The 16,621-nt window shown below is 37.3% G+C and overlaps 1 protein-coding gene and 1 long non-coding RNA gene across 5 annotated transcripts in view; one reads left to right on the plus strand and one right to left on the minus strand.

Moving 5' to 3' along the window:
- Positions 1 to 15,218, plus strand: part of LOC131318052 (glutathione reductase, chloroplastic) — a 60,887-nt gene extending 45,669 nt beyond the window's left edge. Inside the window, exons 1-17 of one of the 4 annotated variants that reach the window (XM_058347838.1) lie at positions 2,869 to 3,168; positions 4,107 to 4,257; positions 5,146 to 5,210; positions 5,561 to 5,630; positions 6,339 to 6,410; positions 6,491 to 6,694; positions 6,798 to 6,871; positions 6,959 to 7,042; positions 8,983 to 9,070; positions 9,171 to 9,252; positions 9,502 to 9,575; positions 10,266 to 10,373; positions 10,518 to 10,582; positions 11,228 to 11,341; positions 12,210 to 12,309; positions 13,147 to 13,200; positions 14,759 to 15,218. In XM_058347838.1, coding sequence (XP_058203821.1) covers positions 4,117 to 4,257; positions 5,146 to 5,210; positions 5,561 to 5,630; positions 6,339 to 6,410; positions 6,491 to 6,694; positions 6,798 to 6,871; positions 6,959 to 7,042; positions 8,983 to 9,070; positions 9,171 to 9,252; positions 9,502 to 9,575; positions 10,266 to 10,373; positions 10,518 to 10,582; positions 11,228 to 11,341; positions 12,210 to 12,309; positions 13,147 to 13,200; positions 14,759 to 14,845 — 1,482 coding nt within the window. In that variant the 5' untranslated portion in view covers positions 2,869 to 3,168; positions 4,107 to 4,116 and the 3' untranslated portion in view covers positions 14,846 to 15,218. Of the gene's footprint in view, positions 1 to 2,868; positions 3,314 to 4,106; positions 4,258 to 5,145; positions 5,211 to 5,560; positions 5,631 to 6,338; positions 6,411 to 6,490; positions 6,695 to 6,797; positions 6,872 to 6,958; positions 7,043 to 8,982; positions 9,071 to 9,170; positions 9,253 to 9,501; positions 9,576 to 10,265; positions 10,374 to 10,517; positions 10,583 to 11,227; positions 11,342 to 12,209; positions 12,310 to 13,146; positions 13,201 to 14,758 lie in introns of those variants that run through there. The other 3 variants (XM_058347841.1, XM_058347840.1, XM_058347842.1) reach the window with 3 other exon arrangements.
- Positions 15,219 to 15,360: 142 nt separating this feature from the next.
- LOC131318062 (uncharacterized) lies at positions 15,361 to 16,621 on the minus strand. Its single transcript, XR_009197482.1, has 2 exons — positions 16,324 to 16,621; positions 15,361 to 16,131 (listed from the first exon to the last, which is right to left on the minus strand). It is a non-coding gene; the product is annotated as an uncharacterized LOC131318062 (long non-coding RNA).

Raw genomic sequence — 16,621 nt, forward strand, 5'->3', positions numbered from 1 at the left:
TTGTCAAGGACCTTGAGTTTCAGATTTCCAAAATTTTGTTAAGGTGCATCTGATTTGGTACCTCTCCTGTCCCTTTTTGTGCTTCTATTGCCACACACACCTTCTGATCAGGTAATGCGAACGGCTCGCGCTTCTCTTTGAACCAAACAGAACGGGCATCAGAACGTACTATCACGATGATTGAAACCATTATTTTGTCGGTCTAGGTTCCGATTGAGCTAATTTTGTTTATGAATGTTTTACCCGTTCGAACGTATCCCTTGAAATGTTCGGATCATCAAAATGAGACCGATGGTGAGCTTTATGGGAGAGTGTGATCTTTTCAGAGTTTGAGTATTATTGTCTTCTTTCTGTTATCAATTTCTGAAAAAGGAAAAGCTGATTCCTATTCCACAATTGATGAAGACACAACCATGGCAACAAGACCCATTGGACCACAGCCCGAATGGTCCCCAGATTTCGTCTCATCGATTCCCTTTCACCGCACAAATAATGGGACCTCTTATTTCTCTTCTTTTTTTTAATAACCGATCAACTGGTGCACATCTCGACTAATTTCGGAACCCTAAAGTTCACAATCGGACAACTCCTCTAATGGCTCCAGGGGTTTGAAATGTTTGACCTCTGTAAAATCGGAACATGCGATCTCATGCAGAACAATCGTTCAAGCCCACGTTGCCAAGCCCCTTGGAGCTGTTGGGGTTCAAGGATCACCCCGACAGCGTGAGTCCACGACCTCCACAATAAAGAGTTGTGAGTACCTTGCATATAGTAAGGTCCGAACTCAAGATCTCCTAATGCTGGTCTAAATTCTAACCATCTGGGCAAGCCTGCAGCGGTTAAAGGATTGAACAAAATCAAGTGTTGGCTTTTGGATTTTTTTTTGACAATAAAGAAGAACTTCATAGATATTTTTTTTGGATATTTTTTGTGCTTATAAATTTGGCTTTTGGATTTAGGTGGTTGTATATTGACCATTGAAATTATCACCTCCAAGTATAGAACTTGAACATTTTCATTTAGGCATCAAACCATTTTAACAGGATCGTACTCGATTTTGCCTTCTATGGTTGCCAAGTCAAAGATGGTGGTGGGAATGAGCACGCAATTTGTCATCCACTACTTTGATTTATTAGAATCACATGGCAGGATTTATTAGAATCACATGGAAAAGAAAAGTGGTGCAGTTATCTTGGCAATCGACGACTCGGATCTTAACCGATCAATGGACGGGATAAATTTGTATGCAATTTGTATGCCCTTAGATTCGATCCGAGTCGTCCGTGCCGAGATGAACGATCGAATCGGCCACTCAACAGTATCCCGGGTCCGGGAAAACTATACTCACACACTTGCACGGCTTAAATGCAACGTTGACGTGTTCAATAGATTTAAATAGGATTACAAAGTGCTAAAGAACACTCTATAAAAAATACTAAAATGAACTACTACTACTACACACGATTTCGAAAAAAGAAGAGAAAAAACTACTACTACACTAACATGAACAGAGGGCTCTCCCAAGTCTCAAGTCTGGTCCCGTTCCGTTAAATTTCTTATTTGTAAGTATTTATTTTTTATTTTACAAAACAGATCATTTTCTTGTAATACATTATTTTTTATTTAAAAATAAAAATATTTACTCATTTCGTTTAACGGAATGTGGCTTCATGTGGCCTCTTTTTCTAGCTTATACTAGGTGTGGTTTCCTTTTCTAATGGATGGAAAATATTCCTCGTCAGTGTACTTTTCTTCTTGAGAGATGGAAATAAAAATAATGTTGGAATTTCTAATTATGGTTATGGAATATCTTATTGATTTTAGAACTAGAATTATATATAGTATGATGTAAATTTTTTTTTTTGGGGGGGTAAATCTATAGTATGATGTATGGGACCTATTGGTTAGTTTTTTTTTTTTTTTTGGTTTTGTAATATGGAAACATTCAATGGAATCTTAATAACTAGTATTACTCTTAAAAATGAGAAACTTTTTCCGGTCCGTTTCACATTTTTCGGCCATTTTCCGATCACATTTTGATGATTGGATCCGTTCATTTTGTCGAGTTCAACGAGAACCTTAATCGTATTAAAAACCGTGTTCATCAAACTTTATTTGGAACATGATCGGCACACATGAAAATAGGGGAAAAAAAAATCAAAATTGGGTTCCAATTCAGTGTGTTTTTTGACCCAATTTTAATTTTCTTCAATTTTCACGTGTGCCGATCATGTACCTATTAAAGTTCAATGAATACAATTTTTGGTATTAATAAGATTCTTGTCAAACTCTACAAAATGAACGGAGCCGATCATCCAAATATGATCAAAAAAATGGCCTAAAAAATACGAAATGGACCGAAGGGGATACCAAGGAGGGTGGTATCTCCGATATACATAAAAGTTTCTCCCTGAAAATAGTTGACTAAGGTTAAGGTTGAAATGAAAAAATTAAAATGACAATAATATATACAGATAATGCAGTGATATTTAAATTCGAAGATCCCATCAAAATTAAATTGGTAGAATAAAATTTACTTCTATTATTTGTTTTTCTCACCTATTGTTTTTTCTATCAAATATCATTAATGTAGAAGAGCCTTTGTATATTGGTATTGAGAATGTCTTTTACTACAGTGGCTATACGCACTAACATTGTTTTTGGAACTTGAGGAAAACGAGATAAAAGAATAGTAGGAAAAAATAGAAGAAAAATTATATTGTGCACAATTTTATTTTATTTCTAAATTTATCTCCAAACTAAAAAATAACGAGAGAGGAAAATTTAAAAATTTTTGTGATTCCCTGTGGCCGTCGTTCCCCCCTATATTCTCAGTACACGTGTGAAATACCCAAAAAACCCATCTTCTTCGTTTTCCCCATACCTTCCTTTCAGAACCCCACCCCTTGCGCGCTCTCTCTCTCTCTCTCTCTCTCTCTCTCCGTATTGAACCCTAAAGGTGGACTCTATTCCTCTCTTTCTCTCTCTACATCTCACCGACGTATGTGCATATACATATAGCTGCCCCACTTTGTTCAAACTCTGTCGTGGCTGTTTCTTTCATCAACCATTCTTTTCTACGTAACCCCTCTCGTCATAACCAGAGACTCAGAAAAGGGTTAGAAAAATCATTGAAGAATAAGAAAGTTGATCTTCACGTTCACAGAGGTACTCTAAACAACCCATTTCCATTTAATTTTTCTGGGTTAAGGTTTTGCCGTTAATTCCCATATATATTGCCACTTAACTTGATTCTTTGCTTGGTTTGATCGATTCAAATGGGTCGGTTGTGCTTTGTTTGAGCCTTTTGAAGGTTGAATATTCCAAGCTTCTATGTTGGTTTTGTGGGTTTAGAGTTTTTCAACATCAGATCACTATTGATTACTTCTGTCATTTACGATCCATTTTGATTTAACTTGGTTAATTTCTGCATTTGATTGCTTAGAATCTGTGGGAAATGGAAATATTTTTTGTGTGGAGTGGAAGCCTCTACGGTCCCTCAAATGGTCCTGTCTGGCCCATTTGTGGGCCCTTTTTCAGGCCCACTTCGATGGTCTTAACCATTTATCTTTTAGACCTCATCGAGAACAATTCATGTTCGTCGGATATGTTTTGATATGTTTTCTGAATAGGGTTCCGATTCAGTATTTCAGGCGTTATTGTTTTCTATTTTTCCCTACATAAATTTTGTTTTGAAACATATCAAGTTATCAACCGATGTACGATAAGCATAAGTTTTGGCGGGGCTGATTTTCTCGAGGAGGTCTAAAAAGTGAACGGTTCCAATCACTGAAGTAAGTCTGGGAAAGGGTCCACTTATGGGCCGGACTGGACCATCTTGTCCCTAAGAGTTACTGGGGAGGATCCAATTCCTTTTTATCTATGGGAGAAAATGAATCATTTTGGTCAATTATTTAGTACTGAGCTATTGAAGGCAGAATATTCAAAACTTCCGTATGTGTTTTAGGAAGTAAGAGTTTTCAGGAACATCAGAACCCCATGTATTACTTTTTGCTTTCCTACGTTTGCTCAGCAGCCACGTGAAAATTAGTTATGTGGATGTTATATTGGTTCTTGCTAATTTTTTTTGGCTTTTTTGGTTTTAGTTTACTTATCATGGCGAGGAAGATGCTAATTGATGGGGAGCTGGAAAAATCTAACCAAGAGGAACCACACTACGACTTCGATTTGTTTGTGATAGGGGCCGGAAGTGGTGGTGTTCGTGCATCCAGATTCTCAGCTCAATTCGGAGCCAAGGTAAATTTCATGCATGTATTTATCATAGGTCCTCTTTGAATCCAACTCTCAACTACCTGTGTAATTTTCGTCTGCGTTTGTTAAATAGCCTAGGATGTGTAAGCCTTAGTCTTGTATTTTTTTTTATTAAACCTTGTTCACGATAAAGAAGAAAAAGGGTGATCTATCTGTGTCCATCCTACCAACACAAAGGGGCCCTGCCTGTCTTCGTATCTAGTCTAACTTGGTTCTACTTCGATTTTCATAGGAAATGTACCTGTAGAAGAGTTTATTTATTTTGTTTCTGCACCAATGAAGAGGTTCCGCCTATGGATGACAAACAAAGGACATATAAATGCAAAAGAACACTATTGTGCCGCTATATTTTTGCATGTGGTTGTGATGACTTGTTGAGTTAGAAAAGCTTCAAGAAAACAAATTGTCATGTGGTCGGACCGTCGGTGCAAGTAGCCATATATAGTTTGAAAGAGAAATCAATGCTGGTATAACTAGTTAAAGCCACTGGCTATAATTTCTTGCATTTGCATGCTGTTGTTTTTATCTGTTGTTGATAGAAGTGGACAAAGCCTTGGTCTGATTTTTATGTTGTTAGTTGATCAGTCATGGAAAATTTCACGGGGAGTGTATCATGTTTTATGTTGAAGAACAACAATTAAAATATGATGTCATTAGCTTTCATAAGATCTTACTTGACCGATGGCTTCCCCCATGAATTCTTCATAGGAGACAGTTCCCCTGAGTGTTCTAACATTGATTATAGCTTTTCTCAACGTTTTTTGCAGTTTGGTTACATGGTTGCTTAATCCATGTTTCTGTTCCCTGTTTTGGGGGTGCTTTTTATCCTTTTTTTTAAGTATGTATTTACTAAAGAACAAAATCGTGTGCAAGGTTGGAATTTGCGAGCTTCCATTTCATCCAATCAGCTCAGAAGTTAATGGAGGAGTTGGCGGAACGTAAGTTTCACAAGACAATACCTGGATTAGTCTATTCACTAATGCCCTTTCCCGTTTTAACTTTGGCATATCGTTTTACCATTGTAATTATTACATATGAGATGCATTTCTGTAGTTTCTGCTTTCATTTTTTCCAATTAATGAATTTGGTGACTTTAGGTGGTAAGAGTCACCATCCAAGTATGGTGACCACTAGGGTGTCTGTTAGACAGGTGGTGGTTTGGTACTTAAATTGACCACCATCCAGAGTATGCAGTGTAGATGCTAGATTAGTATTATTATTATTTTATTTAAAACAAAAATTGAAACTGAAACTGCTTACTACCTTTGATGTCTTTCATATGTTACAGGTGTGTCATTCGGGGTTGTGTCCCAAAGAAGATTTTGGTTTATGGGGCATCTTTTGGGCCAGAACTTGAGGTGAGTTCATGGTATCTAGTTTATACGTGGATGAAATGATACAAGTTGGTGAAGATTGTAGTTGACAGTGCTGGCTCTTTGGTCAGCTTTTCCTCTTTGAAGCCCTTTTATATTCTAAACCAATTCCGTTTTCCCAAACACTGAAGTTCATCTCATGTGAGATATACAACTTCTGGGTTCGACTGGTATGACAGTTCGTTTAGTAGTGATCTGGATTTAATTACTATGCAGAATCTTGGGTTTCAGTAATGTGACATGGGTTAAGTCTGTGCCTGTTTTCCCCTTCCTACTACCCCTGATTGTGTAATTGATGGTGCATAGGTCTACGTCGAAAATTTGCTAATTTGGAGATACTGTCACCCGATACTCCTAGCATGTGTGATGGTGACGTTCTATGTTAAATGGTGCCCGGAATTAGGTTGGATGTATTTAGGTTGAAACCTTTCCTACCAGGCTCAGAATGGATGTTATGGGTTTTGATTGTAGTAGTCTTGTTCCCTGTTTTTCTTATATGATTCTACGTCCTTGAAAGTTACCTCATTAAGGATGCACTGTCCACTGAAATGGTTATGCTTTCCAAGTTATTCCAGTTGACTGTTTTTGTTTTGGTTCAGAATAATGTGATTTTGTACAAGAATGCAGGAAACAAAATTTTCGCTATGTGGTTATCTGATGAGGTTTGATGCAATGATTGTTTTGGTTTTGTAGGATGCCAGAAATTATGGGTGGGAATTGAATGAAAAAATTGATTTCAATTGGAAAAAGCTCTTGCAGAAGAAGGTCAGTGTTGGATTTTGTATTTTGCTTTTATACATGATGTACTATTAGTCTTTCAACTTTATTTTCTGTGAATGTTGCAGACAGAAGAAATAATCAGATTAAATGGGATCTACAAGCGCCTACTCTCAAATGCTGGGGTTAAATTGTATGAGGGAGAGGGAAAGATAGTTGGTCCTAATGAAGTCGAGCTGACACAACTGGATGGAACCAAAATATGCTATTCAGCAAAACACATACTCATTGCAACCGGTGGTAGGGCTCAACGACCAGCTATTCCAGGGCAGGTAATTTTCCAATTTTATCTTGAAGGTTCCATCGTCAGTACTATGTTATTTTCCTATTCTGTTCTAGTTAGTGTTGTTACTATGTTTTCTTGTTGCATTGTAGGAGTTAGCTATAACCTCTGATGAAGCCTTGAGCTTGGATGAGTTACCTAAGCGTGCAGTCGTACTTGGGGGAGGGTTTGTCTCTATCTTTACCATCCTGTTGTATTAATTTCTCTTGGCATGCTTATGTCTGTTAGATGACTTGGTTTTTCTCTTGTTTAGGTACATCGCTGTTGAGTTCGCTTCAATATGGCGCGGGATGGGTTGTACAGTGGATTTATGTTTCAGAAAGGAACTTCCATTGAGGTTATAGTTTAAGTTATCAATTTTGGTTTCCTGTTGGCATTCCTTTTAGTTGTTCCAAAATTATTGTTCAGTGAATAATGAATTTTTTGCTGGACCCATATTGTGAAGTTTGGGAATAATGCGCACAGATAGAAACCTACGAATGCCCAAAAGGAGAGGGGGAGAAAAATGCTAGGTTATAGTTCATGGGTGTACCCAATATGCTATACTTGAAAATTTTCTTTTATAAAGTAGATTAGATTTGGGGCAGTTCTGTCTTTGGAACCCGTGCTTGTTGTGAACATGTAAATTTCTCCTTTGCTTCTTGGATTTTATGGTGACAAATGGCAATCACCCTTTGAGGATAGAGATGACACCACACTTCTTTGCTGGAATAGAAGAAACTATACTTTTCCTTATGGACATAGGTGAATTATTTATTGTTGTAGATCTAGTCGAAGAAGCTTAAACATGTAGCTGCCTTGTTATTGCCTAAAAGCTTGGATGGCTTGATCTGGGCTTTTCTATTACTCCCTTCATCCCAGTTTGAGGAATCCAACTTTTTAAGGAGACACAATCATTACACTTTTAAAGCTTCAACTTTCTAGAATTTGCACATCAAATTTAGACTTGGACTCTTTAATTCAAAAGCGAAGGGGCAACTAGCGAATTGTATAAAATTTTGTTTCATGAATCTGTTCAAATAGACAAACATTTTGATTTTTAGGACCCTAAAAGTCAAAAAGTGGACAAACAAATTCGGATTACCATAATGTTAAGATGATCCTATGAAGCTACCTTGGATCTCCTTCGTGCATCCTTTAACTTACCTCCAGGCTACACTTTATTTAAATATGTACCGGAATTTGTAAAGTTTGAAAAGCCTGTGTACTTATTGCAATTTTTTGGCCAAAACATTTGACATCTTCAACTAAGATTTGGAACTATGGAACTTTAACTACAAGCTCGTTTGTATTGCACATAGAATGTGTCAATGAGAAATAAAACCACATCAAGATCAAACTCTGAAGAATGAAGCTATAGCATCTGAACAACTGGAATAGTTGCCAAGCTTTGTTGAACTGATGTTGGGTTAACATAGAAGACTATTACTGCCAGTGGCAGAGCCAGGATTTTGGCCAGAGGGGGGCCGACTTAATAGACAGATTTTTATATACACTTGAACTCATTTTTATATCATAAAGTTTTTGATTTCCAATATAATACATTCGTACGTTAAAATTATTCTAGCTTAAAAGAGTAAAAGTATATGAATCATTTTGTTTCCTTTATTTAGGCCACTATAATACTCACACGAAATTAAGAAATGAGAATATAAATTAATCTATTTTTTACTAAATCAAACTAAGATTATTAAGATTATAAAAAGCTATTATTAATAATATTCATAATAGTCTAAAATTAAATCTAATTTTCGAGAATATTTTAAAATTGCCCTTGATTACGGCATTTTTAATCATGGTCGAGTGTCAACCATTTTAGCCAGTTCAAAAATAGGATTTAATGTAGTCTGTTTACAATCACTTTTGATACTTTTTGTGATCGGAAATCTCTATTGACAGATTCACTTTAGTAATGGGATAGATGTAGAAGCCTACTTGGGTCATCAGTGCTTCCAATGACTCATATTACTTCCAGTACGTTTTATATGCTTCCTGCCTAACTTGATTTTTTTTTTCTTTTTCGGGGAGGGGGGGGTGTTGTTTTCCTCATTGTTTCTGTTTTCTGTCATAGAAAGTCTTTACGGTTTACATATCGGGTTATATATGAATTTGTTGCGACATAGATTACTTTTATGTTGAATCCAAGTATATCACACCAATGCGGTTGCTTATTATTTCCAGAGAACAGCTTTAGCTATGAATTTCTTGGTCAATACCACTTTCATTGAATTATGCCGTTGTGTCCTTAAGGTTGTGCTCTCCAAATAATTGATGCAGAGGTTTTGATGATGAAATGAGAGCTGTGGTTGCAAGGAATCTGGAAGGCAGGGGAATTAATTTGCACCCCAGGACAAATTTGACAGAGGTTTTTCATTTTTTTTTAGGAGTTTTGTTATTTGCATGGTGATTAATTTCCTTATTTTTCTTTCTGACAACCTGGCTCTGATAAGAGTTTTATTGTTTAGTTGGTCAAAACAGAAGAGGGGATAAAAGTTGTCACAGATCATGGTGAAGAAATAATGGCTGATGTTGTACTCTTTGCCACCGGTAATTCCGAAACTTCGCTCTTGTTACAAGCATTGAGGAATTATTACTTATCGTTGATTTACATGTTAAGTCGTCAACCTACGAAGGACAAGACACATTGACTAAAATCGATTTTGAGTCTTGGTCAGAGTCATGTTCTGTATCAATTTATGTATTTGCTGGTCGCTTGTTGCAAAGTGCACATTTTCTTTTATGGTGCAATTTGGCAATCAAGCTTTTGAGATAGTGAAGTTTTCTTGTTTATTACAGGTCGTGTTCCTAACACAAAGAGGTTGAATCTGGAAGCTGTAGGTGTTGAGCTTGACAAGACAGGAGCCATAAAGGTCCCAACTTTTTCTTTTTGGTTTTTTCATGTTGTCGATTTCAACAGTTTGTAGAGGGAACTGAACTGGCTTAAGAGCTATTCGAATCAGAGATATTTAGCTGAAGTTTGTACATAGGCTATTTGAGGCTTCATTTCCTATCACTAATTGACAGTGGTGCGGAACTTGTGGGCAACACGGAAATGTTTTCCTCTATAGTGTCTTATTTTAGTGTTGTATATTTTTAATCCTATAGCTTGACCCTTAAGCTTCCATTATTTGTGGGTGGAGGGTCGTTACCAGCTGTTATGTTGGCTATGATAGTTGGTCTTTATGCTCCTTTGTCCTCTTGTCTCCCCTGTATTATTCTATTATATATGCTCTCTGCATGTGTTGTTTTTTTTTCCCCCAAACAGAACGCTGTGTGCAATTCATGTAGGTCACCATAGTCATTTAAATGGTTTTGCTTTGAAGGCATTTGCTGCCATTCATAGTGTGCAAAGGCGCTTGTTACATGATTCTGGTCTTTCTCATGTAACTAGGTGGTTTGTTTTGGGTTCGCCTGTAGTGTTTGCAAACTTCTTATTCTCCTTCCATTTGTTCGCAACACAATGAACAAATGTTTTGCTTGTGAAAAGATGGCTTGTTCCATTCAATTATTCAAATTTAAATGTCTTTGAGGTGTCCCATCCTTCTCATTGTCTTTTTCAGGTTGATGAGTATTCTCGCACAAACATACCAAGCATATGGGCCATTGGTGATGTAACAAATAGAATGAATCTTACTCCTGTGGCTTTAATGGAGGGAACCCTTTTTGCAGTGCGTTCTCACTTGGACCTTCAGTGGTTATGAATTTTGAGTTTTCATTCCTTTTCTTATGAACTCAACAATGCGATATCTCTTGTTATGTACTTAAGTAATTTCATTTTTCTCAACGTGTCCACTCCTTTGTGTTGCCTGCAGAAAACTGCTTTTGGTGGGCAGCCTTGCAAACCAGACTATAGCAATATACCTTGTGCCGTGTTCTGGTACAGTTTCTGCCCTTCTAGTACTTGTCTAACATACCTCAACCATGAGAATATCTGTCTATAGAGTGACGGTTCTATAGTTTTAAAATTGTTCTTGGTGCAATTCTGGTATTTGTATCTATATTCAGAGCTTGTGGAAGATCTAACATATTACCTTGGCTTGAGTTGACAAGTTACTAAAGAGTTTCCGTGTCACGTATTTTTTTTTTTTTTGTCAATGTTGGATTGCTATGCACTGGCTACTTGAGATTTTCTGTTCTAAAATCCTTAGTCTCTCACAGTTTTTTTTTTAAAACCCGATTCCTAAAAAAAATTTACGCCCTTGTAAATCTATCAGACAACCTGTTGTTTTGTTGGTACTATATGTCTCTATCTTCTGGGTTTCACTTTGTTTGTATCACTCTCAATCTTTTTGCGACCAACAATTTTGTACCGTACAAAAAATGTAACGTTGAAACCATTTATCAGTATCTTGTCAGAATTGTTTCTCATGCATGCCGAAGGTTTTTTTTCCCAATTATATCATTTAATAGTTTTATGCACCAACTTTGTCATTTTCTTTGGAATCTCTTTATAGTATTTTTAGTAGTGTCTTCTTTTTCTTTTTTTTTCAGTAAATAATTTGTGTCTTCTGTTACTTCGCAGCATACCACCTCTTTCTGTAGTCGGACTCAGTGAAGAACAGGCTATAGAGCAAGCAAAGGGTGATGTTTTGGTTTTCACGTCAACATTCAACCCTATGAAGAACACTGTCTCAGGGTATATGATTTGATTATATAGTTATAGAAGCTTAAAGGGGAAGAGATTACCTTCTTGCTGTAATCTCATGATTTGTGAGACTAGGGATTCCTGCTAGTTTTGCACTTTTTAAAGTCTTTGGGAACTTACATTCAATCCTCTGCACAAGGTCAACATTCTCCTTTCCATACACTTGATAAAATAAAAGATGAGATGAAAAGTCCAATACTTAAACACTGTTGTTTTAGGCCAACTCTCTAGTCATACTGGGCATTATCTGAAGGTAAATCAGAAATGCCTATCTTTCAGAATCCTAACATCTATCATATTTTCCAGTTGTGAAAACTATTGCAGCTGGATTTCCTGATTTAGCATGCCATGATTGAGAAACACGTGGAAAGTAGAATAGAAGTGCATCTTTGTTTTAGAGTTTGTATTCTTATCTATATGTAGGAATGTAGTATCCCGGTTGTATATTTGTGTAAATACAAATCACAATTGCCGGTTTTCTATCGATTTATAACCTCTTCTTTTTTATACGTTTTCTCTTGCCATTTGTAGGGGCCTGTATCAAATGTTATAATGATAGCCCAGAGCTGTTTCGCAACTGCAGATTTTGATTTTTTTTCCAGTTTGTCCACTATATTAGGGCATTGAATACGTGCCATTTGTTAGCCATTGGATATTAGGCCCACGAAATTGGTGGTTCATGTTTATCATGCATCTGAATTGAACAATTGAGTTCCATATACGTTACAAAATTGTTGCTTCTCTCAACTAGGCATCATTCTTGACTAAAATGTGACATGTAATTTGTTTCACTCTTATTACATTGTGAAGAATGCTTATCTCTAAAACTCCATTTGTCACTTGACATTTCTGTCTGTAGACGGCAAGAGAAGACCATTATGAAGCTTGTTGTTGATGCAGAGACAGATAAAGTTCTTGGAGCATCCATGTGTGGGCCGGATGCGGCTGAGATTATGCAGGTATCGGTTGTCTTTGTCCAATATTTCATGAAGTTCTTGAGCAGTAGCTACATATAGGTTTGAATCCCTCATTTCTTAATTCACATGGAACTTGAGGCTTACTATTTTTGTGTTTTATTAAGATCATCAAACAGATAGTGATATTTAGGGAAGGCTTGAGCATCGAAAAACTGAAATTCTCAGAGTTCCATATTGAGTTAATTCTTTAATCCTATATTGCCATGCATAAAAATAAAAAATAAAAAATAAAAAATAAAGATCTCCCATGTTGCCCTTCCACTGATGGGCAGAACCAGAGTAATGAACTTGGGCTTTCACCTTTGTGTTTCGATTAGAATGATTGAATCTTCCACACGAATTGTCTTGCATTGCCTATGTCTGGATCTATGCTACCGGAAAATGCTAATACCCTAGTGATTGCGGTTGGAACACAGTTTTCAAAACAGGGCACATTGATATTCGAAAGTGTTGGATTCAGTGTTCCAGAGTTATCCCTAACTTTTTCACTGTTTGTTTCTTTATCTTTTACCTCATGCGTAAAAAAGTTAAATTGTGACTGCCTAAAACTCGAAGAGAGTAGTTCTTTGGAAGATGCATAAAAAATGTTTTCATAGTGTGCCAAGAAATGTGCTTTAAGTGGACATTTTCAAAATTTTACCATGTTTCGTAAGTGTATATCCCCTGTTGTGGCAGATCCCATGGTATCTCAAGTAGGTGGTATTCCTCAAGTACTGCCTATAGCACTTCTTATGAATGTCCTACTTTTCTGGATTACTTTGTGGTTTAGTTGATATCTGCATATGCAGCACCTGATACTGTTTGGGATATCCTTCTCAGGGCATTGCTATTGCGCTCAAGTGCGGAGCAACTAAGGCACAATTTGATAGCACGGTAAGCTGGACTTCACTCCTCAGAACTACTTAATTTTCTTTCGAACTGGCATCTGAGCTTCTGTTTGTTGACGTGTGGAGTTACTTTAAGGAATATTCATACAGGTAGCCTATAAGTTGTTTCCCCTAACTATCAGAGCACTGATTTTCTTTAAACCTTAGTTGGAGTCTTTTGTCTCTCCTCGTACTCCCTCTGTCCCCACTCCACATTGTTTGTCATTTTCTGGCAGTCATGCCTTTATCAGGTCAACATATACTGTTTTTTGGTGGTAAAAGATTTCAAGATCTTTTCTAGCAATTAAAAGATCTCATTTAGGTTTTGTAGACAAAGTTTTCATAATCATCTAATAAAAAAAGTTAGAAAACATAGACGATTTTGTGTGATGTCCATGATATTGGAAATGCACAAATAAATGAGGACGGATGTGTATTTTCTTTCATACACAAATTGACTGAGAACTCATGTTCCTATAACCATTTCCATCCCCCACTTGTGTCGAACTACCGAAATAAGATGGGCTAGAATTTTTCTCTCTAAATTCTTGGGGTTTTTTCGCTGGGGATTTCCCAAGGCTACATGGAATGCTTGAAAGGCATCAGATTTAATCTTACCATGTTAGCCCCTTGTTGACATGTGTTCAATCAGTCTTGAGTTTTCCCGCCCTGATCAGTCATTTAACTCATTTTAATGACGACGCAAAATGGATGAGTTTTTTTTTTTTTTGGGGGGGGGGACCATGTTTGGAAGCGCTAGTTTTTACTAAAATATTGAATTAGAGCTCCCTGTTGGCACCCTCTTGCCCTTTTTGGTAGAAGTTTACACCCAAATGTATGGGCGATTGCCTATATGGTCAGTATAATGAAAGGGGTGGAGAACATATAACCATATAGGAGCGTAATAGAACAACTCTGTATTCTGTCACACAACTACAATGTATGTGTCTCTGTGTATGGATATATAAACAAAACCGAATCAAGCCTTCAATGTCCCAATCAATTAGGGTTGGCTTATGAACCCATTTTCTTCATTGAGCTCTGTCAAGGGATAAATCATAGTGCCAAAAAAAAAAAAAAAAGAAAAGAAAAAGAAAAGGGATTAATGTAGCCCGCCCAAGTGATTAGGATGCAAAGACTTAGTTTCGATTATGAACACGTGTTCCTATATATATGTGTTCTGAAGCACTTTCATTTGTTAAATGATTTGGTTGGTGGTTTTTGTCCTTTCAATATCCTTTTCTTTTGACCTATAGATTGAAATTTCCGAGTCCTTTCTTGAGCTCATATTGACTGTTAGCCTTATCTGGATATTGCCTTTCTTACCCTTGCTACTTGTTTCAACATCCACCAAACGGTTCGGGGAAGGTGCTGTGTTTGGGAGTACAACAGTGTGCTGTGAGTGCAAATTGGGTCCACCCCAGGCTTGATGATTTGCACTCACAGCACAGGATGAGGCACAACACCCGCTTCGAATCCTTCATTAAGAATCCAATGCCATCATTCCCCCAAACTGAATGAATACGATTTATCATTAGTATCATAATTTTTTGGTTGGGTGACAGGTGGGCATACACCCTTCTGCAGCGGAGGAATTTGTGACTATGCGCTCAGTGACGAGGCGCCTCACTAAACCGAAGACTAATCTCTGAATACACATACAGCTTTGAGAATAGTAATTAGGCTGACATAAGAGGCTCTCTTATGTAATTTGTTTCATATTATCTATACACCCAGGAAAGTAGAGACAAGGATCAAAGAAGGTTATTTCGTTGAGATTTTGTTGAATTATATAGCCTCATAAATGGAAGTATTTGTTTACAGTTGAAATGCTTATAATGGATCAGGATCCACTCATATGAAGATTCCTTATTGCAATTTTTATGTATGTTGCCAACTTCAGTTCCATTTTGTGATGTGCGGGCAATGTATTTCTTAGGTACTGCTGCATGTACCATTGAACACTGGTTGATGTTAGAAAAGTATGGTGAATTATATCGAAGTTTATGCATATATGTTCTGTTCTGTGGTGTACAAATAGTTTACTGCTGAAATTTATTCTTGAGTTGATAGTACTGTACCATTGAACAGTGGTTGATGTTCGAAAAGTATGGTGAATTATATCGAAGTTTATGCATATGTGTTCTGTTCTGTGGTGTACAAATAGTTTACAGCTGAAATTTATTCTTGAGTTGATAGTACTTCAATTTGGCATTGAGTATAGGATGAAATGTTTTTTTTCGAGAAAGCAGAAACTTCATTACCAAAATACTAGCCCTCCCTTTTCAGGGTGGCTTTTGCCAACTTATGAGCAACTTGCATCGAGACCCTACTGACTTTTACAATCAAAATAAAGTCAAACCTATCAATATTTGAAATAATAGAGCTTAACCAAACAGCCTCCAAACAAGCAGTGGCTTCTGCAACATTTGCACTGGGCATCATGTGCTTCCCCAAACCCTGCATAAGCTTATCCGCCTGAGAATTTTCAGCCACCCACGCAAAAGCTCCCTGCAATCCTTCTTTCTGCCAAGCTCCATCTATTCAAAAGTAAACTCTGCCCCCATCATCTGCAAAACCATCAGAATGACCAAAACGGAAAGAGTACCCTCCTGAGCCACCCCCCTGCTACTAGCCTCATCAGCAAGAACAAAATTGGAAGCATCATGGTTAGAACCCAACTTTTGGCTTTGAAAAACCTGAGCAAACAAGGCCTTACAGGAAAACAGCACATCATTTGGATGGGAAACAACATTATCAAAATGGATTCTAGATTCAAAAACAATTTCCTTTTCTAATCCACTCTACCAACCATTCAGTAAGCCCCATGGGATTACCCACATCAAAATCCAGACCCAATGTTGATCCTCTCCATATATGTTTAGAAAAAGAGCATTCAAACACAAAGTGCTCAATGGCTTCATCTGCTTGTCCACACCTTAGACACCTTGTATCTATTTCTACCCCCCTCCTAAGATTGACACTCACCGGGAGGATTCTATGAATAAGCTTCCATATAAACAAAGCCATCAACCATATTGCGCTCCAAGAGACACAATTGCGACCTTGAAGAGCCAAAAAAATATGCAGATTTGACGGAGAAGGACCCGCCTTTGGAAAGCCCCCACACAAGCCTGTCCTTAGACGAACAAGAAGGAATTGTGATGGCTGAAATATTTCTAACCACTTCAGGAGGAAACAAAAAGGAAAGAAGGGGAATCCGCCCTGATCTAGACTCCCAATTGATCAGGTCTGAAACTTGAAAACTGCTAAACATCTATTAGCAGAAACAGAACCGTAGGGGTTGGAAACAAATGGAATCCACTCATCCACTCATCACAAAAAGGATCAATAGAAGAACCATCGCCCAGCTCCCATTTTAAACCTTTCTTCAATAAATCCCTTCCCAAGGATACTCCTCCATCCCC

Source organism: Rhododendron vialii, chromosome 2a (genome assembly GCF_030253575.1).
Source record: "Rhododendron vialii isolate Sample 1 chromosome 2a, ASM3025357v1".
NCBI classification, from domain to species: Eukaryota; Viridiplantae; Streptophyta; class Magnoliopsida; order Ericales; family Ericaceae; genus Rhododendron; species Rhododendron vialii.